This window comes from Callithrix jacchus, chromosome 15 (genome assembly GCF_049354715.1).
Source record: "Callithrix jacchus isolate 240 chromosome 15, calJac240_pri, whole genome shotgun sequence".
Taxonomy (NCBI): Eukaryota; Metazoa; Chordata; class Mammalia; order Primates; family Cebidae; genus Callithrix; species Callithrix jacchus.
The window spans coordinates 82,270,719-82,296,111 of NC_133516.1; the positions used below are offsets into that span (position 1 = coordinate 82,270,719).

The 25,393-nt window shown below is 37.7% G+C and overlaps 2 protein-coding genes across 4 annotated transcripts in view; both read left to right on the plus strand.

Moving 5' to 3' along the window:
• RABL3 (RAB, member of RAS oncogene family like 3) overlaps positions 1–13,089 on the plus strand; it is a 40,191-nt gene extending 27,102 nt beyond the window's left edge. The window contains exons 5-8 of one of the 2 annotated variants that reach the window (XM_002758764.7): positions 1,623–1,773; positions 5,995–6,066; positions 9,638–9,676; positions 10,243–13,089. In XM_002758764.7, coding sequence (XP_002758810.1) covers positions 1,623–1,773; positions 5,995–6,066; positions 9,638–9,676; positions 10,243–10,308 — 328 coding nt within the window. In that variant the 3' untranslated portion in view covers positions 10,309–13,089. The remainder of the gene's footprint in view (positions 1–1,622; positions 1,774–5,994; positions 6,067–9,637; positions 9,677–10,242) is intronic. The other variant, XM_008982376.5, reaches the window with a different exon arrangement.
• Positions 13,090–20,243: 7,154 nt separating this feature from the next.
• HGD (homogentisate 1,2-dioxygenase) overlaps positions 20,244–25,393 on the plus strand; it is a 54,294-nt gene continuing 49,144 nt past the window's right edge. For both annotated transcript variants that reach the window (XM_002758765.7, XM_035274092.3), the window contains exon 1: positions 20,244–20,395. In XM_002758765.7, the coding sequence (XP_002758811.1) occupies positions 20,381–20,395 (15 nt within the window). In that variant the 5' untranslated portion in view covers positions 20,244–20,380. The remainder of the gene's footprint in view (positions 20,396–25,393) is intronic.

Genomic DNA, 25,393 nt, shown 5'->3' on the forward strand with positions numbered 1-25,393 from the left:
CACGATAAAGTTCTTCAAAAGTTTACCAAAAAAGATTTCAAGGTTAAATTTTAAATTGGATACAACATTTTATGAAAAAGATAAAAGGAAAGCTAAAGAAAATAAGAGACCAAACTATATTCATATGGTTTAAATCTGTCAATTTGCAAGGAATAGTGCAAGACTATGTGAGAAATGTATGTATATCAAAGATGATGTTTGATAAAAGATATGCAAAAATTTCTGTGTGAGACAGGAGGAAACAGTCCTAAAGGAAAGATACTCTTAAAACTCTATTCCCTAACAAAGCAAATTGCAGCTTCGAACTATGTCTCTTTAATTAGGGTTGCTGTTGTTATGAATAACCAAAGGTCTTGATCATGCTATTACTGGCTTTGATGCAATAAATAGAATAGTAATATTTTTGTCAGATGGGAGGTTATATAGTTAAAAAACAGTTGTGTTCTGAGACTGAACAGTTTGCTGAGGCTCTGTAAGATTATTGTGAAGGGCATAAATATTTAACAACTTTTCTCCCTACCCAAATTTAGAATTCTCTAAGAGAAAGAAAGAAAAAAGTAAGAAAAGTTTTTACAGGAAGAAAAAAAAGCTATACTCAACTGGATTGTAGTGATTGGATCATGCAATATTGATTTACTGTCATAAATTGTGCACAGCCAGATTTTGCTGACTGTTGTAAGTTGAGCTTCTAACGTGTCAGAAATCCAAATCTGTATTATTTCTAATATATGAGTAGAATTTAAATTAATTCAATAGCAATGAGCCCTGCATTTTTTTCAGTAATGAGAAGTATCATTTACATCACCACTCTGTTCTTTGGATAAATAAATTTTTTAAAAAAATAACAGTTGTAATAGCCAGTGATCCAAAACTGCTAACCCTAAGTGATTCTTATTGCCTGTCCTCTATCTCCCATGGTTCTCATTTCAGGAAAAACAACTACTTGGTACTAAGTTCTTTCCTTTTACTATTCATTTTGCATTTCAGCTATTTCCTTCCATTTCCATGTGTTTAATCCATCTTTCACAAGCTATAGTATCACCTATATTTGATTTATTCTAGGCTTCACCTTCATTATTTTGATTTTCTTATGCTTCTTATTTCTCTACTATTCAGACAGAAATGTGTATTGTAGATATAGAGTTAATACATACCCCAAAAGGTACCCAAGAAGATTGCCATTTTGTCTTCTAGCACAAGGCTTCAGTGCCATGCTAGGCTTTTGGATTTTCTCTACACTGAGACTTAAATCCACTCTCTGCTTCTACTCTGAAACATTCCTGAGTTGTTATGTTAGCCTTAGAAGACAGAGCTATGTGAAAAGTCAAGTCCACTAACTATAGTATACTTGTTCAATTATTCAGTATTATTCAATACTCAATAAAAACATGGGACCAAATTTTGAGAAGTTAGATGAATAGCTGGAATCTGATAGAAGAGGAGGATGAGTTGATGAAAGAACAAGTAGTTGGAAGAAGTTGGAAGGAAAGTAGTTTCATAGGTTAAGAGAACAGAAATCAGTTAATTTTCAGTAAAATAGTTTAAATTAGTTCCATTTAAATATTACACATTTACATCAGAAAGGTAAATTCTATTCACCTCTTCATTATTATTTATCACAGGGATTATGATCGAGAACAGTTTGCTGATAACCAAATACCGCTGTTGGTAATAGGGACTAAACTGGACCAGATTCATGAAACAAAGCGCCATGAAGTTTTAACTAGGACTGCTTTCCTGGCTGAGGATTTCAATGCAGAAGAGATTAATTTGGTGTGTATTTTGACTAATGCATGCTTGTATTATTATCAGGTAAAGACCAAACTAAAGACATATTCAAGTCATATATTCTAGTAAAAGAAACTTTGTACTTGAAATCAGACTATTTGGATTCTAGTCTAAAATGTAGTCAAGATTGGAATCAACATATGTAGACTGAGAGATGTGTACAGTCATTTTGGCCTTTTATGTTGACCTGTTGAAATGTTCAAACTTTATTCTGTGAATAATTTAAATCATGGGCTTTTCTTTTTTTTTTTTTTTTTTTGAGACAGAGTCTCCCTCTGTCACCCAGACTGCAGTAGTACAGTGGCATAATCTCAGCCCACTCTAACCTCCACCTCCTGGGGTCATGCAATTCTCGTGCCTCAGTCACCTGAGTAGCTGGGATTACAGGTGTGTACCACCATGTCCAGCTAATTTTTTTATATTTTTAGTAGAGATGGGGTTTCTCCATGTTGCCCAGGCTGGTCTCAAACTCCTGACTGTAAGTGATTTGCCCACCTCAGCCTCTGAAAGTGCTGGGATGACAGGCGTGAGCCACTGCACCTGGCCCAATGGGCTTTTTCTTGAGAAAGTTTTTAAAAATCACACCAAAATTAAAATAAATTGATAAAAATGACACTATGAGTTGATTATTCTTGCTTTTACAATGCCTCTTAGCTTCTTAAACTACAAATTTTACCTTAAAGGGCAACCTGACAGATATATGAGAAAATTACAAACCTTAAACTAGGAGTGCTTCATAAGGACTAATTTCTATACACTTATGCATATATAGAGAATTGAGTCCCTTGATGAGATAGCTAGCTCAATTAGAACTGAGTGCTTAAAAAAGCTAAAAAATGTTTGTCATGTAATTCCGTTAGGATCCCAGAAAAGAATCCTGGCCAGCAATTTCAGTCATGGTTATGTCATCGTTCACAAATAGGATTTTTGCAATAGGCCTTCCAGAAATACAGTGGTGGTGGTGTAATAGTACTAATGGCCAACGTTTATTAAGCACTTATGGGTTGAAAACTGTTTTAGGTATTTACATTCATTATCTCACATGCATCATCTTCACAATCAACCCTATAAGATAGGTACTATTACTATCCTCTTTTTAAAGATGAAGACAAGGAGAGAGATAATTAGACCAAGGTTACTCAGGTCAAATAGGGTATTCAGATTCAAAGCCTATGTTCTATGGTTAAGCCTCTTTTCCACTTAATTAATCCTTCAACTCACCTTGAGAATTTGGGGGCTGAAAAAACTTAGAAATCATCTAGACAAACAGTTACCCAAATCTGATTGTATATATATTACCAATAGTACCTATGGAAATTTTTGAATAACTGCCCCACAGCTGGAGCTTTTTATTCATAAAGCCTGGCAGGAGGACCAGGACTCTGTAGTTTTAACAAATAACTCAGGTGATTCTGATGCCCTTATTCTGTGAATCAATGTTGGTGAACACTGCTTCGTTCAACCCCACCTCTACCGCCAGCTTCTGCCTGCCAGTTGTTGTTTCTTTACATTCTGCTTTGCAATGGAGAGCCCCTCATTTTTCTCAGCTGCCACAATGGAATATTTGATGTGCATACCCCAGGTAGTTAGCACTGAACCATGATATTCCAAAGGATTCTTGCTACATAGATATATAATATTCTTGTTGAAAGGTGCAGAGATTACATTGAACATCATTTCCAAAGGGAAATTTACCAATAAAAACACCTGAATTTGTTCCAGTGGTTACTTTTAATATATTTCAGAATGTATCTGTTTCTAGTGCTGGTGGGTTTCTGTGATAATTGTGCATACATGTGTGTGTGTGTTATTCCTACTTGCCTTGCAAAGGCAAGGCCATCTTTTAACTATAAGTCAGATGTAAATGTACTCAGAAAGTGGGACTTTAGCACACACGATCTCCAAAGAGTTCAAATATAACATGTTTTTGGCCTTTATTAGCATACAGCTTCAAGAACACAGCACAAATGACAATAGGAAAGGGTCAGAGAATGCAGGGAAGAAAAAATGAGAGGAAATTGAATATAAGAGCTTCAAAAAGAAATAGCAATCAAAAAGATTCAGCAAGTAAATATAAAGAAAGCCTCAAATAAAAACGAATGTAACAATATTAGTGCTAACATGAGTTACTGTATGAATTTACTTAAACTGTAGAAAAGATTTAACAAATGTATATATCAAAGATGGAATCAAAGTTAATAACTGCCTGAATAAATGTGAATTGTTTAAATTATAAATAGGTGAATGATTACTTATTTTCTAAAATCGTGTTAGGCTTATTGTACCCCATAAAAATTTTCTCTGTTATGTATTTATTTTGAAGTGATCATATTGAAGTATCTCCTATAATTAATAGTCCTTTCTCAAGCTCAGACAAGCTATTTGGAGCTATTAATTTTCAGGTTTTTCCCTCAGCCATGATAAATGGCAGATGGCTCTTTCAGCTCTAAATTTTTCATCCTAAAAATCATAGTGTTTCTCTAGGCTGGTCAACCTGAAATTACGGAACCATAGAATTAAGGTTTGGGGGGTGTTTTTTTGTTTGCTGTTCGATTTAGTTTTTGTATTTAGTACTTTAGCTTTATTTAGAATCATCTCAAACTTTTGACATTCTGATGACTAGCTAATCAATATCTATTTTGTAAAACATTTCTACCACAGGTCTAAGGTTTGTCTCTTATAGGCCCCAACTGCTGTAGAAATGTGTTCAAACACTACTTTAAATACCATAGTTTGTGCAATGATGTTTCAGTCTACGTAATACATATATGGAATTATCTTTATTATGGTAAGTGCTTGTTGTGCCTGAAAATTGAATCTGCTAGCATTTTCTTAGATTGAAGAGAGAAGATGACTAATATTTTAGTACCCACTATGTCCAAGTATGCATTATTTAATTTTTTACAAAAATCCCATGGGATAAAATATTGTTATCCCATTCCACAAGTCAGTAAGCCCAAATTTCAAGGTTTAGTAACCTAACCAATGTTACACAGACTAGAAATGTTGGGATGGATATTCAGATTCAGAGCTTGCCGGCTTTGAAGACCCTTGATTTCTAGTACTCTGTGATCTTTGACAACTTTGTTGTAGTCTCTCTTTTTTGTGATTTTAGAGAATGTATTATAATTTTTGGCCAAAGTTTAAAATGCAAGCCTTGAAATGTTGCATATGAATAAAATAGGAGGCTTCATTAGAAAGGAATCATGTGGACTTGGAGACTGCAAAAACAGAATAAATGTAACAACAGTAATTTCAGTAATTTGTAGGAACACAGAGGGTCTATAGCTAAAAGACAAAATTTCATGCTTGCAAAGGAGCTTACATGGTAGCCCTTATAATTTGGTCTTAGGTGACATTTTAGGTAAAAATCAAAATACTCTATCTTTCAAGGTAGCAAGTCAATGGTGACAAGCAAAAATAAAAAGCTATACTGGAATTCCAGTGGATCATAGGCCTTTTAAGGTCTTTGCAAAGTTATTGTAATTATTACTGTTCCAGATCATTTTGTCCCTTCTGGGCCCCATTTTTTTTTTTTTCTATAAAAAATCCCATCTTGTTGGCCACTGCCTGGAATGTAAAAAGAAAAAGAAAAAATAAATTCCATCAAAGAGTAGTAATATGTCTTTATTATCAAACAATCGTAGTAGATGTTTATTACCAAAAATAATATATCTTTGTGGCCTACCAAAAGATGTAGTACCTTGCATCCAAAGAGTGAGAAATCCTTGGCAATTGTTGGGTTTGTTCTTTGTGCCTCTAAATCCTTATTTTCCTACTTTCTCCTATTCATGTGAACTGCATAGTACTAAATTAGTTAAGTACTGGTGAATAACTAGTACTAAAAGTGAAACGCTGTTTTTAATGGCGCTCTCTCTGGTTTTCAGGGTAAATTAGGTAGGTCACTCCCATTAGTATCTTGGTTTTGTTATTAGTAAAATATTAGTAATCTTGTTTTCCCTGTGAATGATTTAATGATGAATACTTTGATTTTTTGGTATACTCTAAAATTGCTTAAACAACAAAGATTAGGTGGCCTTATTTTCCTTTAGTACTTTCCTTGCTTTGTGCATCATAATTTGAAAATTACTTGAATATTTTATGAGAGTATTGTGCCTATAAAAATATGTAACAGGACAGGTTATAAACAGCAAAGAGCTTGGGTTTCCTAACTTTCAATTGTGGATTTTATGTTTTATCTTCTAGGATTGCACAAATCCACGGTACTTAGCTGCAGGTTCTTCCAATGCTGTCAAGCTCAGTAGGTTTTTTGATAAGGTAATAACTTCAATTCAGTTATTTTTAAACTTAATTTATATATTATGAGAATTAAAATTTTTTTTGTAGAATCCTATGACCCTTTATTTTTTTGTCCAAAACTTTACAGCCTGAATACTTGTTTTGATCTCTCTCATCTGTTGGTATAATTGCCCAAGGTTTGCTGACATATTTGTTCCATCACCAGTGTTCTCTAAGTAAAAGGTAAAAGCTACTGGATTTAAATGGGGGTTTTAAAAAGATACCTAAGTCCTCTCCTTAAAAGAATTTCTATTTACCCATTTTCTCACTCTTTTTTTCACTTATTCACCCTCCCACTCCCACAAAGGCACTGAACTGAGGAGATTCTGCCTAAAGCCCTGAGTTCTTTTTGTTCTCTCACCTGTTAACATTTCCCACATAAATATTACTGTTACCTTTTAAGATAATATTGTCTTCTTGATTTCCTAGTGTTCCCCTCTCAGAACACTATTGCATTCCAATTATTGACTTTCTGCTAGCATCGTTTTATTGTCCTCAACTGGAAGGAAAATGTGGAATGACTCAGCATACTGGTAAATTAGAGCACTGTTTGTCTTTCCTTCACAAGGCCATACACCTGCATTGCACGTAGTATAGACCAAGTTTAAGTTGTTTGCTTAATATTGAAATTGCATAGTAAGGTAAAATAGGATGTCCTTCTGCATATATTATTGAAAAAGTTTAATTCCTGTATTATATTTCTTTTTAAGTGTCTTTGCCTAAGAAGATCATCTTCCTATCGCTCTTCTTAATGAATCACTTTTTTTTCTTTTAAGTATTTAGGGATTTAATATTTGACCCTTTTGTTCAGCGTTAGATAAGTCCCAGCTTTAGATAATTTGGAATTTAATATTTGGCCTCTTTGTCATCATTAGATAAGCCCCAGCCCCCTCCTTGATTAATATTAGGCCACTAGGAAAATCTTGCTTCACTGCAGAACTTCTTAACTGGTATGTGGCAAATAGGATACAGATGTGCTTATATACTGATTTCTCTCAGTTCTCAGAGCAGCCAGAGCCCTCAGGGTGGGAGGTTGGGTGATTGGCAGCCTCTTCCATTTTCCCCAGTGTGCTGTACAAATATTAGCATTTTCTATGTGTGCCATGACATGAAAAATGTTGTGCAGCACTGCAAGGAGCCAGATTTTCTCTCCCCATTGTTTTCAAACTTAAAATGTAAGAATTTCCATTTGGTTTAGATCCATGGCCCCATCAATACAAATCCTGTCCCCTAAGGGCAACATCTTGTAGATCTGAAAGATCCCACAGTGTGTTGTTTAAATTTTAAAATAACTTATTAGTTCTAAAATTTAAAAATAAGATATACTAAATTATATCCTAGAGAAACCGGTTATTAAATGGTATAATCCAAGTTGTCAGGCAAAGCTTTATTTTTTATTTATTTTGAGACGGAGTTTTGCTCTTGTTACCCAGGCTGGAGTGCAATGGCGCAATCTCAGCTCACCGCAACCTCCGCCTCCTGAGTTCAGGCAATTCTCTTGCCTCAGCCTCCTGAGTAGCTGGGATTACAGGCACGCACCACCATGCCCAGCTAATTTTTTGTATTTTTAGTAGAGACGGGGTTTCACCATGTTGACCAGGATGGTCTCGATCTCTTGACCTCGTGGTCCACCTGCCTCGGCCTCCCAAAGTGCTGGGATTACAGGCTTGAGCCACCGTGCCCAGCCGCAAGGCTTTATTTTTTTTAAAAAATCAGAAGTAAACATTGCAAGTCAGGGGTAAGGAATTATGACCAAAACCAAAAAGTTACTTTCTCTTTTTATTGTCTAAATCACAACAAAAGGTATGTGGGTTAGGAGGTTGGCCAGACCTCCAGACTGAGGTGGTTGCCTGAAACCAAAGGAGCTGACAACCAAATTTCATCCAGTTTTCTATATATCAGTTCTTCCAGAATTTAGCATAAAAATTTCTTCTCCAAAAGGAAATCTAACTCCTTCTCCAGCCTCTTTCAACCAGTAGTAACTCCTCTCACTCCAGAATAATCAGATTTTCCTGTCCTGCCATAGAGTCTCCTTCTTGGTTTTTGTGGGATTGTTTTAAGATGTACACTAATAATGAACCAACTTTTCTACCTCTGGGGTAAGTGAATGCAACTTTGCCCTGGGTATCTTGTGGCTAAAAATAATATAGCCATAATCTCTAAGACAGCAAGAATCTGAATGAATGGTTGTCATACCAGAGGGAGAAAGCTGGCATTGGCCTTGGAAGAACATGCTCTGTTCTCATTCAGAGGAATTCTTAGCTGCATAATTTCAGATTTGAATGCCTTGAAGTTCATCTCCAGCTGATCTGTATTATTACCTGGTTAACTTTTCTTATCACAGCAAGTCTGTGTAAAGAAAATACAGATAGTCCTCAGCTTACGATAGGGTTATATCTCAGTAAACCCCTTGTAAATTGGAAACATTGTTAGTCAAAAACACATGTATTATACCTAACTTACCAAGCATCACAGTTTAGCCTAGCCTTCCTCAAACATGTTCAGAACACTTACGTTAGCCTATAGTTGGGCAAAATCATCTAACACAAGCCTGTTTTATTAAAAAGTTGTGAATCGCTCATGTAATTTTATTGAATACTATACTGACAGTGAAAAAAGTGCCCATTGTATGGGCACTGAAGGTACAGTTTCTACTGAATGCATCTTGCTTTCACACCACCATAAAGTCAAAAAATTGTACTCAAGCTATCCTAAATCAGAGACCGTTTAGCCATTGCAGTTTCTCAAGTGTTAGAACAGAATTTATTATTCTTGAAAATATTTTTCATCATATGGAAACATGGTGCTCTTCAGTGTTTATAGCAGTTTGGGGGGAAAAAATCAATGAAAACATGGTGCTCTTAAACTCATTACATTTGAACATATATTGTGAGGATTTCTTTTCAAAAATGGTGATGGATTTGTGCAAATGCATCTACTGCTTGAACTTGTTTTTTCTACTTATCAAATGCAGGCAATTCTGAAACTACTGAAGTAAAGGTGCAGTTAGTTCAAAAAAAAGAAGTAAACAATACAACAGTCATTAGAATGCTTTTGATGTTGTGTCATCCGTTTATATTGAGGACATATGGAATTTGTTACCACTTACTATAAGGATGTGGTGGTTTGCTGCGTTAAGCAGTCTCCTCTTTAAGAAATAGACAAGACTATTGTAGCAGGCAAATGCTTTTTTTATCTTGTGGATTTTGTTTAGGACATTTTGGGACTGACTGCTAGGAAACAGAGTCAGATTTGCTGCCATACTCTAAGAATTGCATGGATGTCATTCTATCATTATTTAGTTTTTGTTATTCATTTATTTTTTGATCTATCATTAATGCTTTTTGGAATGAGGCAGGCTTTTATGGAAATTCTCCCACAATTCTGATCTCATTAACACCGAATTTTTAGCTCACTCTACTACATATCTACTACTATGGAAAAGATTCTTATTTTGCATATATTCCTTTTAGTACCATTAGTAGTCATTGCAGTTAGCCACTTTTTCCAGGTATATGTGCTAAGCCCTTAAAATCTTTGTTTTTCACAGGTCATAGAGAAGAGATACTTTTTAAGAGAAGGTAATCAGGTTGGTATCTATTTTTTCTTGATAAAATGGATTCTTAAATTTAGATAGATGATTTCCAAATTTAAGTTCAGAAGTGGTTTTTAAAAGTTGCAGAAAGCCCTTTGTAGGCATGAGCAACTGATTTCCTTCTATCCTGTTTAATTGAAAAGGAGAAAAACAGAACGAAGGGAAAATCAGGGTCTAGGAAACAAGAATAATCTAGGAATAAGAATACATTATAAAATAGAAAAAAAAAGAATTTCCTTGCGACTCCAAGAGTATACGTTCAGAGTCTGTCACAGTACAAATAATTTATATAAAAGTCTAGTAGGTATTATGAGATTTATCTTCATTCTTTCTGATTTAGATGACACTGTCACCAATTTGTTGGCAAATATTTTCCATTTTGGTAAACTTCCTTTTTATTATTTAATCTGTGGTTTTCTGAGCAAAACCTCAGAAAGCTGTTTTCTTTTTTAAAGGAAAAACAGGCTGACATACAGAAATGGAAAAGAAGAAAAAAATTACTATTAGTATTTGAACTTTTATTTCCTGAGATTTAATGTAATTATCTTTCTTGCCTACAGATTCCAGGCTTTCCTGATCGGAAAAGGTTTGGGGCAGGAACATTAAAGAGCCTTCATTATGACTGAGTTACACTCGTCCTTGGAAGAGTGAGCAAGCAGTGGCAGTCTTTCACAGCTTTCCTCTTGCTGTGTCAATTATTACCATCACAGCCTTTTAACAAAGTAGTCTTAAAATGCTACCCTTCAGCCTCACCCTTTAATGGAAAAATGAAAAGTAGTGACAACATGGGAGGTCCAAACTTTGTTCCTGTTCTCTGTATTCCTCACCTTTCTGTCCCTGTTTATAGATTATGTAAAAGCCTTGTGGAAATATGAGATGTTGTCAAAATGATGCAGTAAATGAGCAATGACAGTATACTGCAAAGAAAATTTACTCTTGCCTAGAACTGGAGGGTTTTTATGGGTCTGTAATTTTCCCACACTCCCTGCTGAAGGCTTAAGTACTTGAAAAAGTGTATCTCTATTGTTTTACCTTCTTGAGGGGAAAGGTCTTGTTAACCAGCCCGGAGTTGTCCACCCCAAACAATCTCTGTCATTTTCAAAGATGCAAAATGGTGTTATTTAATTGTCTCTACCCTCATCACACACAGAAATGTCTAATAATAGCAACCCTATCTCCCTCTTCTCTCCTTTGCAAATGGCTCAGTGACTGGAAGAGGCAGACTAATAGCTAGAGTTAAATATAAATACAGATTAATAATACATAGAGAACAGCAATACCAGAAAAAAAGAATTCTGGTAAAATGATGTGAAAAATTGACAGCTCCCTTACTCTTCAGGTTGCTACTGTCTGTAGTCTCTTGCTGTTTTGTTTGGAAATAGGAAGGGTAAAATCTAAGACCTGCACAAGGGCAGTGAGACACATTTACAGCCTCCTCTCCATTTTTTTTTTTTTTTTAAGGAAAAGTCAACTCCTGAAATGTTCCTTGGCTATAGTCAGAAAACTAAGAATATTATTCTTGTGTCAACAATTTTTTATGGAGAGAAGTAAAAATAAGTTCCACAGCAACACATTTACATGAATTATGAACTAGGATTCTTGGATTTCATAATCACTTCAAAGCTTTTTGGGGGTGGGGGGGGTGTGGTGTGTGTGTCCCCATAATAGTTCATCATTACTTTCTCCAGCCTTTCTTTACTTCCTCTTTGAAAGGACCTACCCCTGGTTTCTTTCTGACACAAAGAAGAGCTATGCAAATCATGATCTGTATGTAGAATTGGTCATAGTATGCTGTGGCATAGGCTGTATAGTTGGTAAGTAGAAACCAAGTGTTTCACAGAGACTTAAACCAACTAAAGCTCTTTGTATTTCTCTTTAAAAAATAAATTAAAACCCCTTCCTTCCCTCTGCTCTCTTCCTCTTTCAATGAAAAAAAAACAATTATCCTGAACTTTTTATTTTCTATCTTATAAAAAAAAAAAATAGGCCGAGCACAGTGGCTCATGCCTGTAATCCCAGCACTTTGGGAGGCCAAGGTGGGTGGATCACTTGAGGTCAGGAGTTTGAGACCAGCCTGGCCAACATGGCGAAACCCCGTCTCTACTAAAAATATAAAAACTAGCCAGGCCTGATGGTACACGTCTGTAATCTCAGCTACTTGGGAGGCTGAGGCAGGGGAATCACTTGAACCCCGGAGGTGGAAGTTGCAATGAGTTGAGATTATGCCATTGCACTCCAGCCTGGGTGACAAAGCAAGAATCCATCTAAAATAAATAAATAACAAAAAAGTAAATCATTGTTGATGGTTCCAGGGTCAAGGTTCCAGGAATACTGGAAAAATTAACAGTATTCCTCAACTCCATTTCTTTCTGCAGCCAAGCCTGATTCCTTGAATTATAGTTTTCTAAGAAAAAGTCGTTTTTAATAATCTAAGGTAAATTTGTTGCAGTTATTTTTTGTTTGTTTTTGTGTTTTGTGTTTTTTTGTTGTTGTTGCAGTTATTAGCAGCAGCATAATAAGGCTTTTCACCCAAATGAATGTTATTAGTTAGATTTCTTCAAAAAAGAATGTTTTTGAAGCATACTTTTTGCTAGGACTTCTTGAGAACTACTCATAAAAAATGCTTTTAGATAATAAGTATACATGTCAAAATATATTATTTTTTAAGTATAATTGTCCAGGTGCTGTGGCTCACACCTTTAATCCCAGCACTATAGGAGACCGAGGTGGGAGGATCACTTGAGCCTAGGAGTTTGAGGCTGCAGTGATTCATGATTGCACCACTGCCTTCCAGCAGCCTGGATGATGGAATGACTCTATCTCTTTACATATGTGTATCTTACTCTCTTGATGGGACAAGTTGGTAGCAATAAAGATTGTTTTTTCAGTTGTGATTTAGATCTCTAACCAATTTTCTGACTCATTGTGGAGCTGACCAGATGTGAAGGCATATATATGACCACTCCTCTGCCCCTTGGGTGGGTAACACTTAGTTGGAATCCAACTAAAGATTTAAACTGGTCTCTCTCCCTTAATATTGATGGGATTCAGGGCATACAACCCCGAAATATTGCACCCTGATATCTAAGAAAACTGAGTACAGGGTTTCTCACACCTTCCCCTCTGAAGCAGGCCATAAAACCTAAGTGACCTTCCCCTGAAGTAGATCAAAAACCTTTATTCCACAGATACCCTTTATCCTCACAGATACAGAGACACCAAGGAGAATCTGAACAAACAGGACTTGCTGAGTTCTCCACAGCTTATTTTTATTAGATTATATCCTTTTGTCCTCTGATTATACTTCCACATGAGACTGTACATAAAAATACACAGGTTTTCCATCTTCATTTCTGAAGATTTCTGTCACATAAAACTTAAATAAATTTGTGTACTTTTCTCATTAATCTGTCTTTTGTTATAGGTGCCTCAGTCGTGAACCTAGTGACGGGTGAAGAAAGAAAGCTATTCTCCCCTTCAGTGCTCTAAGAAAAGCTATTCCCGAAAGAATTGATTCATATTAGCTTTAGCTTGGGTTCTTAGAATTTCCCAAACTTGAGGTATTCATGGTATAATACAGGTGGCCTGACACTTGTTTTTCTGTCCATTCTGCAAATGGACTTCATGGAACTGATATGCAGGGCCATCAGACTGAGGTGAAGAGCTCCTAATTGCTCCCTAATCAGAGTTTCTGAGTCCTCATTTCAATAGTGTGCAGTAACACCCACCATAGTTAGGACCTTGTATGGGTTACTAGACGGTGGCTTAATTGAAATTTTTAAAGCACAGGTAACATCCTATTTTAAGAAGTTTAAAGGTCTAACAAGGTGTCTATTGGTTTAATATCTGTTCAAATTCAAAGGAGGATTCTGTTTTGGTGAAAGGAGGAGAAGGAAATTAGAAATTCATTTATCCGCAGTCCCAAGACTGAGCTATATCACTGTGATGAGAGAGGAAGGTTTCCAGGAAATCCAACCCTGTGTCTTAAATATTTCACAGTATGTTTGCCTATGCAAAATATCTGATGCTGGAATCAGCTGAGGCTGCTCTATAGAGTAGTAAAGGTATTAGGCATCCAGTTACAATTAATCTGCACCTCCATTAAGGACTTAAATGGAGGGTTTTCAAACTCAAAAGTGTGTGAGACTCCCTTGAAATCCTTGCTTAAAATGCAGATTCCAGGATTTCCTCTCTCCCCTTTCTATATGTATAGGATAAAGCCAGGATTTTGTTTTTTTAACAGACAAACCAGGTTATTCTCATGCAGATAAGTCAGGATCTAGCCTTTAAGAAAGACAAACTAATCAAAAAGTAGAGAATATAGATTGTACCTTAGGAGTGCCATTATAGCAGAATGCATCAAAGCTCATCTTTGGCTGCCTCAACCTAACCTCACCTTAATGAACTGAGCCACTCCTCCCCACTCAAAGCTACACATACTGAGTTCAACATGAGACGATTGTCATGTCTTCTGTTGGCAAAACAGGAAATATATCTCTTTCATGTACTGCTGTCATTTTTATTACTGCCACTGTTTTCCCTCCAGGTTCTGTTTTAAATCCAGATAGCTTTATTTCTAATCAGTGCCTTGCCATCTTACACCCCCTCTCTAGTACCATGTTTTCTCAGCTGGATAACCATTAAGCTTTACCAAGGTCATCAGTAACTAATGATAAAGAATGGAACCCCCAAACTCCAACCAAGATGTAAAACCTTGCTCAGTACCATCAAGTATATCAGGTAATCTCTCCGTTCCATCTTTTTCTTAGAGACATCTGTCCTGGAGTCCTCTGATCCCTAACTCCATTTTGTAGTGATTATTCTGTAGGCTTGTCACCCCTGCTTCACATTACCATGTAGCAATTCCAAGCTTTCTGGATAAAATGTTTTCCACTTTCTTGGGGTGGGTTAGTGGTCTGCAAATTGAAATGGGTACAGGCATCCCCTCTAAGAGGTATAAAAGCACAGATAGTTTTAAGGGAATCATTTTCCAGATCACCAATTGCCCTGCGTAAATCTTTGTTTAAATTGATCTGTTTGTGAAGGCAGCTCAGTGCTAGCTCTTATTTCTCACCTCTGTTTTCACAGTCACCCTTTCCCACTAAGGAAGAGCAGCATCTCACTAGTGGTATAATAGCACTCTAGTACATCACCCCAGGATGTAAATGTCTTCAGGATGCCAACAAAAGGACAATTCTAAATATTTGTTTTGTGTAAGGACTTCACTGTTCCATTCCCCATTATTATTATTTGTTTAATACAGGGTTTCTGAAAGCAAAGCAAAGAGAGCTTTAGTCAAAAATACACAAGTTTGTAGCATCTTTTATGGCAGAACTTCTGTCTGGTCTGTCAAAATATCAAAAAGCATTTTATCAAAAAATTATGTGGCGAAAGTATATAAAATTATTATTATTATTATTTGAGATGGCGTTTCACTCTTGTTACCCAGGCTGGAGTGCAATGGCACAATCTCGGCTCACCGCAACCTCTACCTCCTGAGTTCAAGCAATCCTCCTACCTCAGCCTCCCGAGTAGCTGGGATTACAGGCACGCGCCACCGTGCCCAGCTAATTTTTGTATTTTCAGTAGAGACGGGGTTTCATCTTGTTGACCAAGATGGTTATGATCTCGACCTCGTGGTCCACCTGCCTCGGCCTCCCAAAGTGCTGGGATTATAGGTGTGAGCCACCGCACCCAGCCCATAAAATTATTTTTATTTCCTAGTTCTTTCTGAGTAAACGAGACAAAGCATCTCCGATGTGTTTTGGCTGTATCCCCACCCAATTGTCATCTTGAATTGTAGTTCCCATTATCCCCACGTGTTGTGGGAGGGATCTGGTGGAGATAATTGAATCATGGGGGCAGTTGCTCCCATCCTGTTCTCTTGATAGTGAGTCCTCACAAGATCTGATGGTTTTATGAGGGATTCCCCCTTCACTGGGCACTCATTCTCTCTCCTGCCACCTGAAGAAGGACACGTTTGCTTCCCCTCCTGCCATGAGTTTAAGTTTCCGGAGGCCTTCCGAGCCATGCAGAACTGTGAGTCAAACCTCTTTTCTTTATAAATTACCCAGTCTTGGGTATTTCTTCATAGCAGCATGAGAAGGGACTAATACAACCTCTAAGTGAAAGCATAATATTTAATTAAAATGAATGATTCCAGTAGCTGAGTAATTAAGCCTTTTCTTCAGGTTTCCAATTATTTGCTTTCAATGCAATTAAAGAAAGAAGAACCTAACTGAGTTGTTGATGGATGGATGATTTTTTTAAAATAATTTTTAAATGTTTTGTATAAAATGTCTTAATCTATGATAAAATATTGATAGATCACTGTGATTTTTTGAGATTTAATTCCAAAGAAGTGAGATTATAACAAAATTTCATTTATATCTACTTATTTATGTGAACAAATTTCTCCACTTAGTTCTATAAAACCAAAAAATAGAATGAAATGATACTGATAAAATGGTACTAAAGTATTGTCTCATTTTAGAAATTAGAATTAGAAAGAAGAATTGTATATTCATGGATATTTAATTAAAGAGGGGATATCTACCTCATTAAAATAAGCATTTCCAGAAAGATTATATTTATATTTTCCTAAATATATTGTATTTACAGGCCACTCTCTTAGAGAAGTAACCTCCAGTCTCCTATCTGGAGGGAACACTTGCTGATAACATTCTGGAAATGTAGTGGGAGAAAGAGGCTGGAGGTTTTATCACTGCCAATTATACTTAATTTTGGTGCTACCCACCCCTCCACTTGCTAGTGTCTTTTTTTCTGGAGCAGAGAATAAACCTCCTATCTTGCACTAGAATCTGGGAGGGGCAGACACCTAAAGTTTCATATTTCTGCTGCTTTTCAGGTTCTCTGCCTCACACATTCCCCATATTGGTTCATTGAATCCATCCTTCTCTGCCTGGTTTTTTATCAACTTTTGTTTTTTGTCTCTCACAGCTTTGATACTGTGACCTTTCTCTGCTCCTGTATGTGTTTGACTTACCCATACACACAGTCTACTCCTTCCACTGCGTGTCTTTGAATGCTGATCCCCTGTCCAGAAGATACCTTCTATTTCTCCTGCTCCCTAGAAGCTTTTCCTGACTGGATACCTCCATTCCAATTTCAGTTGCATTGCCCTAAACACAGTTTATTGCATAAATTGCACTTCTGTTTTTCTCTTTGCACACCTTGTTCTCTCTGCTCACTGCCCTTTCTGTCCAACTCTTACTTTAGGTGACTTGGCTCAGACATTATCGCCTCTGGGAAGCCCTCCTTGGCTCTGCTCATCCAGGCTTTGTGCCCCCTAGAACCCTGGGCTATTCTCTGTCAGAGCACTTATACTATGTTGTGATGGTTTTCAAAAACTGTTAAATAAATGAATGTATAATTACATTAATTAAAATGGAAAGCCATTAGACATAGAACAAGAACTATCTGTAGCTGTGTGTTTTTTATTCTCATATCCCAGCAGGACATGGTGGCTCATGCCTATAATTCCAATACTTTGAGAGGCTGAGGCCGGAGGATGGCTTATGCCCAGGAGTTCAAGGCTACAGTGAGCTGCGATGTTGCCCCTGCACTCCAGTTTGGGTAACACAGCAAGACTCTGACTCTAAAAAATAACATTAAGTCAGGTTCAGTGGCTCATATCTGTAATCCCAGGACTTTGGGAGACCAAGATTGGAGGATGGTTTGAGGCTAGGAGTTCAAGATCAGCCTGGGCAACATGGCAAGACCTCATCTCTACTAAAAATTTTTTAAAGTAGCCAGGTGTGGTGGTGTGTGCCTGTAGTCCCAGCTACTCAGGAGGCTGAGGTGGGAGGATCACTTGAGCCCAGGAGGTTGAGGCTTCAGTGAGCCGTTTTTGTGCCACTGCACTCCAGCGTGGGTGATAGAACAAGAATCTGTCTCAAAAAAAAAATAAATAAATAATAAAATAATATGTTAATATCCCGTGTGTATATTCTTTCCTTTTAGAAGGAATAGATGTATTCCATTTTAAATATTTTCAGGCCCCTCAAAGTAATTTTCATTCAGTCAAGGAACTGTTAACACTTTCTTACCCCTTCAGAAGTTTCACACCTTAGGAAAGAATCAAAACACCTCTTAAATCTACCTTCAAAGCTGGTTCAATGGAAATAACATAGAAAGTTTGTTGAAAAATCAGGCAGTAAAGATTTTCCTTTATCTTATTAGCTCTCATTTATTTTCTTATCTAACTACCAACTGCTAACTTCCAGGATCTATAAAGATTGAAGACCCAAGGTACTCATAAACTCAGATACACAAGAGATCTTGTCTTCGAATTCACTTTCTGAGTATGCTTGTTATAGGAATAGTGAAAACTTAGCCTCAATAAAGCTGGGGTCTCCACCTACCTTCCTCCCAGGTTAGCATATGAATTCCAGAGTAGTTTACATCATACCACAATGTTATCTATCTTTGCTGATATATGCTGAGATTAGCATATGAATTCCAGAGTAGTTTACATCATACCACAGTGTTATCTGTCTGTGCTGATATATGCTGAGATTTCCTATCAGTCCACAGGCGTAGGTCCACAAGGTTGGCTACCAGCCTGTCACTTGTTTTCTGTCAACATGTCCCGTTTGGTCTGGCCCACTCTGTGCTAGCACCTCATATGCAGGCACTCATTTTTCTGCTACTGCAGTATGCTGGAGCCTGGGGATCCCTGGAGGTTGTTTAAACCCATTTGTCTAAAGCAGAGGGTCTGAAACTGGCATCCTGGAGCTGCTTCAAATCTGCACGTTTCTCAACCTGCATGATTATTTCAGTTATTTATCACTGCTTAGCAAACCATCCCAAATTTTAGTAGTGTAAAATATACCATTCTATTTGTTCCCAATTCTGTGGCTCAGCAGTTTGGCCCAGATTTAACTGGTGGTTCTTCTGCTGGTCTTGCCTGAGATCACACATGTGTCTGCAGTCACCTAGCAGCTAGACTGCCTCATTCACATGTCTGGCAATCACTGTGGGGTTTGCAGGGCTGTTGCCTTGATCTCTGGAGCCCAGCTCAGCTACTTTGCACAGTGTCTCCAGCTGTAAGAATTGGACCTGTCTTAAGGCACAAACACTTTTCAAACTCTGTGTCATGAAACACTTTTCAAACTCTGTGTCATGTTTGCTATTGGCCAAAGAAAAAGACCCTACCTCTTGATGGGAGGAACAGCAAAGTCACATTCAAAGGGGCACATATACAAGGGTAGGAGGAATTTCAGCATTTTTTGCCATCTATCACAGGGTAGTTTCTCTCTCTCTCTCTCTCTCTCTCTCTCTCTCTCTCTCTCTCTCTCTCTCTCTCATTCTAATTGCCAATGTTTAAAAATTGGAGCTTCATCTTATCTTGAAAAATCAGCTAGCCTATTTTATTCATTTATATTTCCTCCCTTGTCTGTTGGCATTTGAGTTGTGATAATACCTAGTTTATAAGATTGTTTTTGTGAAGTTAGATATGGAAAAATCTGACAAAAGCAGGCACTGAATATGTTTTCCCCTTTCCCCTTTACCTGCCAATGACCAAGGAGAGCAGCCAAGATGAAGAATGAGGAAGTCATAGAGTAGGTGACTGGAGAGTAATCCCTTGGTCTGTTTTAGAAGTATAAAAGCATTAGGAAACAAAACTCTTAAAGAGTTTATAAGAAAACTAAATGTACTTTTAGAAATTAAAAAGAGCAATAGGAAACATCTCAGTTTGCTCTAAATGAACTGTTTCAGGCTCTGCCAGTAGATGACTGGATTACAACCAGGATATGTTTGAATGCAAAGTCCAGGCTCAGAAAGGGGTCTTAATGGCTCCTACTAAACTGGTATCTTAAGGCAAGGAAAGAGAATATGTCCCTAATGTCTAAAACTATGCCTAATACTTACCCAAAAACCTGAGCTCATTCCTGGGAGGCACCTGCAGAGAACTGAGTGGTTCTGGTCCCGATGCTTGTCTTCAGGTGGCTGTGTGTAAACATCTTACCCCAGTGTAAACATTTGGAGGTGGTAAATGTCTGGGGGTTTTCTCACTGCCCTCCAGACTCAGTACTGCCTGTTCCTTTCTAGCCTGAGTCAGAACTCAGCAGAGAACCCTCCAACACACAGAGCAGGCACTGTCTGCCACAGTTCCTTTCCCTGATAGCTTCAAATTCTCTGCCCTTTGAAATAAGCCTCCTTTTAACTTGAACAAATAATTGGTCAATATCTACCTCAAGTGAAGAGGAGCCCACCCTCTGCAAACACATAGGAACAAACTGTTTAAAAACCAAAGCATTTGTGTAAGCAGTTAAGTCAACATGGTGAAACCCCGTCTCTACTAAAAATACAAAAAATTAGCTGGGTATGGTGGCGCATGCCGGTAATCCCAGCTACTCAGGAGGCTGAGGCAGGAGAATTGCCTGAACCCAGGAGGCGGAGGTTACAGTGAGCCTAGATTGCGCCATTGCACTCCAGCCTGGGTAACAAGAGCCAAACTCTGTCTCAATAAATAAATAAATAAATAAATAAGCTTGTTGGACTTTGTCCCTATGCATGTTAGGCAATTCTCCCAGCTAGTTTGAGTTACCAGCTGACCAGTGAAGCAGTGGAAACCAGAATATCCAGAGTGGTTTGAAGGAGAAAGAAGCATTGTGGCTTTATATCCTCTGGGCCTGCATTTCCTAAAGTCATCGCACATAGAGCAGAGAGAAAATGGCCGAATTAAAGGTAAGAAACCGTCTGGCAAGTTTCCTGCAGCTTCTTCAGCCAAAATTTATGGAAGTTAAAGGTAGGAGATCATCTGGCAAATTTGCTGTGGCTTCTTTGGCCAAAATTTATGGAAGCTTCTGAGAACTCCAGGGTATCAGAGCTGAAAAGAACTTGGAGAGGCCCTGGTTCAAATCCCTGTGTTCAGAGGCTTCACTGTGGTGTCTGTGGGCACAACTGGGGCTGGGGAACAAGGGAAAGGTGATAAAGGAAAGAAATGAAGATCTTATTGGTCATCTTTTGTCTTTATTTCAATCATTGTCTTGGAAACCTGTAGACATCCTAAGAGCTCCCCTCCACTATAAACACGCACATTTCTCACTATGTCTCTTTCCCACCCCCTGCTCTGACACATTCCCATTGCTGCAGCTTCTTGGACCACTTCTGGCAACCAATTAGATATGCTTAATCTATTCAGTTAATTGAGGCTATGAATCATCTGTTGGCCAGTAGAAGCCCTAGCACGTCCTCTAGTAAATCATTCCTTCTTTTTAGTAATATACAATTGAAAAGTATGTGTGGGTTGTGTGCTGTTAGATGCTAGGCATTTTAACTATGAATTAACTCATAATCTTTAAAATAAATCTGGGGTATAGAGAGAGGTTCTTGTTTCTATTAATCAATTAGAAAAGTAAAGCTTGGAAAGACTATGATTTGCCCAAGGTCACTGCCAATAGATGAGTGGATTGCAATCAGGTTATGTTAGAATGCAAAGTCCAAGCTCAAAAAAGGGTCTAAATGGCTCCTACTAAACTGGTATCTTAAGGCAAGGAAAGAAAGTATGTCCCTAATATCCAAAACCATGCCTAATGCCCAGCCCAGCCTTGCATCAATGCCCAGCACATGCATGTGTGACTGAATAGCACTGCCCAGAACCTTGGCTCAGGGCAGGTGGGCCAGACCTCCCCCCACCAGACTTCTTCCCAGAATGCAGGATTTGAGAAGTGCCCTAATGCACTCTAACTGATGCTGAGTGTGAAGAATCCATCAGTTAAAGGGAGATGTTTCTGAGTTTGAAGAATCAAACACCTTCCTAATTGATAGGAATCCTGAAAACTCTCAATGCTGGAATAAACTTTGGTTTTTTATCTTTATGCATGACTGATAGTTAACTCTCATTCTTTAATTCAGCAAATATTTTGTGCTATTGCATGATGCTACAGATTAATGTAGTAGAGGAACTGAGTCTGGGATAGGTAAAGTCAAAAGAAACTTCCTAAAGGAGCCTGTACCTAAACTGAATCTTAAGAGAGAAGTTGGAACCAGCCAAATGAAGAAGGATAGGGTCTAAAGGGAAGAGTGAGTGCAAAGGCACAGCACATACAGAATGCCTGCATGTTCCAAAATCCAAAACTGTGTTAGCCAAATTTGAGTTGTTGGAGGGACAACCAAATTGAGATACCCAGGTGGTGGCTGGATATATGGATCTGGATTTCAGGGGAGTGGGCAGGGCTAGGAATAGATCTGAGTGTCATGATGTCAATGGTAGGAGTTGAAGTCTTGGAAGAAAGTAGATAGAAACTTTGTTTTCTGATGAACATTCTATGAGGAAGTTCAGTGGGGGTTGGAAACATCTTTACCATTTATAAATAAATTATATCTAAAATCCTATCCTGCTGTAATGTTTAAGCAACTTATTATGCACAGCACCAGGACATCAATGTAAATTGCATACAAGTCTTTGCTCTCAGTTTCAAAGGGATTCTTCCCAGCCTGCTGTCTAATCTTTTACAAGGAAAGGTTAACTCCAGAAGTCAGGAATCTGAGCACAGAAAACCAGATTGCATCATATTCATTCTAATCAATAAATATTATATAATTTTTTAAACTGTTTCTCATTTTTTATTTCTTCATTTTAATGAATATGTCAACACAAAGCCATAAATGAAATCACATTTACACAAAAATAAAGCTAGGAGAAGAAAATTCAAAATATTAAATAATAAAATTAAATTTAAAACATAATACCCTATGTTTTTGAGTAAGTTGCTTCACTTCTCCCAACCTTGGATTCCTCATTTCTAAAATGAAGGGCTTGCTTAACTTGCAGGCTTTGGCCCCACCACCAAATCCTTGATTCACTGGCTCTGGGTCTGTATGTAACAAGCTTCTGGAGTGATTCTAATGATTAGCCAGAGATGGGACCTACTGTTCTACATAACTGATTTCCTGTTGCTGCTATAAAAAATTACCCCAAATTTATTGGCTTAAAACAACACAAAAGGTGTGGCTGACACCTTGACTTTAGCCTAGTGAAACCAATTTCAGATATATATATACTAACTCTTGTTCCAAACGCATAACCCTGAACTCTCTTCTGAGGCCAGCAGTTACAAAGAATGGGGAAGGTTAATGAGTAAATCCATCGGTGCCTGCTGGAAAGCTGAGCCGTACTCCAGCCTGCCTTCCTCTCTTGCAGAGAGGAAGACTTTCTTCTGGAGACTCTATGAAAGGTTGTGTTTCCCTGCCTTTTCCATGGATTCTGTTTCTTCTTCTAGAGGCTATCCACATTCCTTGGTTTGTAGCCTCTTCTATCTTCAAAAAATGTATCTCTGCTTCTGTAATTGCATCACCTTTTCCCCTCTTAGAAGTCAAATCTCCCTTTGCCTCCCTCTTATAATGATACTTGTGATTACAATTAGGATATACCCAAATAATTAGGATATCTCCCATTCCAAGATCCTTCATCACATCTGCAAAAGTCTGTTTGGCTAGAAAAGGTAATACAGGTTTCAGGGATTAAGCCATACATATCTTTCAGAGCCATTATTCAGCCTACTGCAATAATATGCAAGTTCTCTTCACAATCTATATTCTACGTTCCCATCAAGGTTAACTAGAAATATCAGACTCCTTTTCCACAAACACACACACATACACAAATGTAGCAGTAGCTCTACCCTGACTTCTCTCTCTCTCCTTCATGCCCAGAAAGAGGAAGTGAGGTGCACCATCTGTTCATCTCATCAGGTGTTACCTAGAATTAGAGTGAGGAGAAAGCACCTCATAAAACTACTCTGACAAGTAAACCATATCCTGGGGACCAGGTGAAAATTAAAAAGCTGTATACTCGTAAGCTGCCAAAGAACTGATAGTACTGAAATCTCATGGAGCTCAGGAATTTATTCTTGCATTTAGAAAGTATACATATAATTCTCCTAAAAAAAATAATATTTTTCTGTCTGATCAAATTATTCAAAAATCCAAACTGTAGAAAAAATGCTTAATGTTAGCTTTTTAATTTTATTTTTGTACACAATATACTTTTGCATAAGCACTGAACCAGCTGGAAATGAATGCTTGGATTTTCACAGCTGATAAAAGCAGAGTTCAGATTCTGTCCTTGAGCTCAATGTCTGAAGAAAGCAGCTACAGTTACTACTTCCTTAATTCAGATGCCTTTGGCAGTGAGGGACATGGCATTTTAAAGCTGTAATAAACTCATCTGTAATTTTTCTCTCAGGGGAATTAGAAAAACCAATTGATTTTGATAGTGACTCAGCACTTTTCACCTTCCTCCTAGCCAATGCACTGCAGCTAAGATAGAGAACAGATTCAGAACTCGCACCTCGCAGTGCTTGGTGGCTCCCTTCCAAACCACCAGCTGTTCTTCCTACTTTCTTTTCTATTTTTTAAAGCACAGTCTGAATCAAATACTTCAGAAACATATATACCAACTCTTGTTCCAAACGCATAACCCTGAACTCTCTTCTGAGGCCAGCAGTTACAAAGAGTGGGGAAGGTTAATGTGTAAATCCATGGGTACCTGCCAGAAAGTTCAGCTATACTCCAGCCTTCCTTCCTCTCTTGCAGAGAGAAATAATGTGGCAGTTGAACAAAGTGAAGGCACTGTGGCTTCCATCATAGGCTGGTCTCAAATTCCATTTCACAGAATTAAAGATAATTGGAGTTATTACCAATTCTCAGCAGCTCAAATTCAATCCTGTTGATGGTGAGCATGGGGTTCATTTTAGAAGGAGAAAATAAGATGCAGCAGAGAATCAGAATGCTGGATGATCTCTGCCATTTCCCCAAAGATATCATCCTAACCTCATGCTGCTGCTTTTAACAAATCAGCATATACTTTAGTATTTTTTTGTGATGACAAATCTTCGAATATATAAAATATTGTATCTGAAGGCAAAAAGAATAATTTCACTTCCATTGCTTTCTAGGTCATAACTTTCACGTCTGATATTTCTTCCAAATATAGACCGTTGTTGACCTAATCATCACACACATACAGGAGTGTTATATATCTCCATGCTGCTGAGAACTCCGGAGGGCCTATCCTTCACCCACTTCCATCCTTCTTATATCTCTTAAGGAGATGTGTTCAGATGGTGACATTTTATTTGCTGAGCAAGACTGCACTTTCATTATCCTGGGCTAAAATCAATTGGCATTTAAGTTAGAGCAAAGAGAGTTCTAACCCTATTTTCAGCAGCACACATACACTTACATTAGAATTGTCTTTAAGTGAAAAAATTAATCAACAGATTTCCACCGAGTACCTTCTATGAGCCAAGACTGCCATAGTCCCAGCCTTCATGCAGCTTATAGGCTAACAAAAGAGCCAGACAGTGCACAAGAACTTGCAAGTGTGTTGAGTGTTGCAAGAGTAAGTTTCAGGGGCTCCTCATGACTTACCTTGTTGAGAAACCCTTAACTTTTTTTCCCCTCTGGGTGTAAAGTGAAGAGATGGCAATCCGAGTAGGTTCCATTGTGTCATTGTGAAACGATTCTGAGCTGGCATATCTCCTAAAGGCCACCCATATCTTTAAACTTTATTTTCATGCATTCATACAAATATAAATGTGTTCCATAGATGAGGCAGATAGCAGAGGCTTCTGCCTGCAGCCAGACTAGTTTGGAGAGGGTTTTCCTGTCAGGATTGGATCCACACACCTCTTCCTAGATGGTTTTTTTTGTTTTTTGTTTTTTAACAGAGTTTGAAGG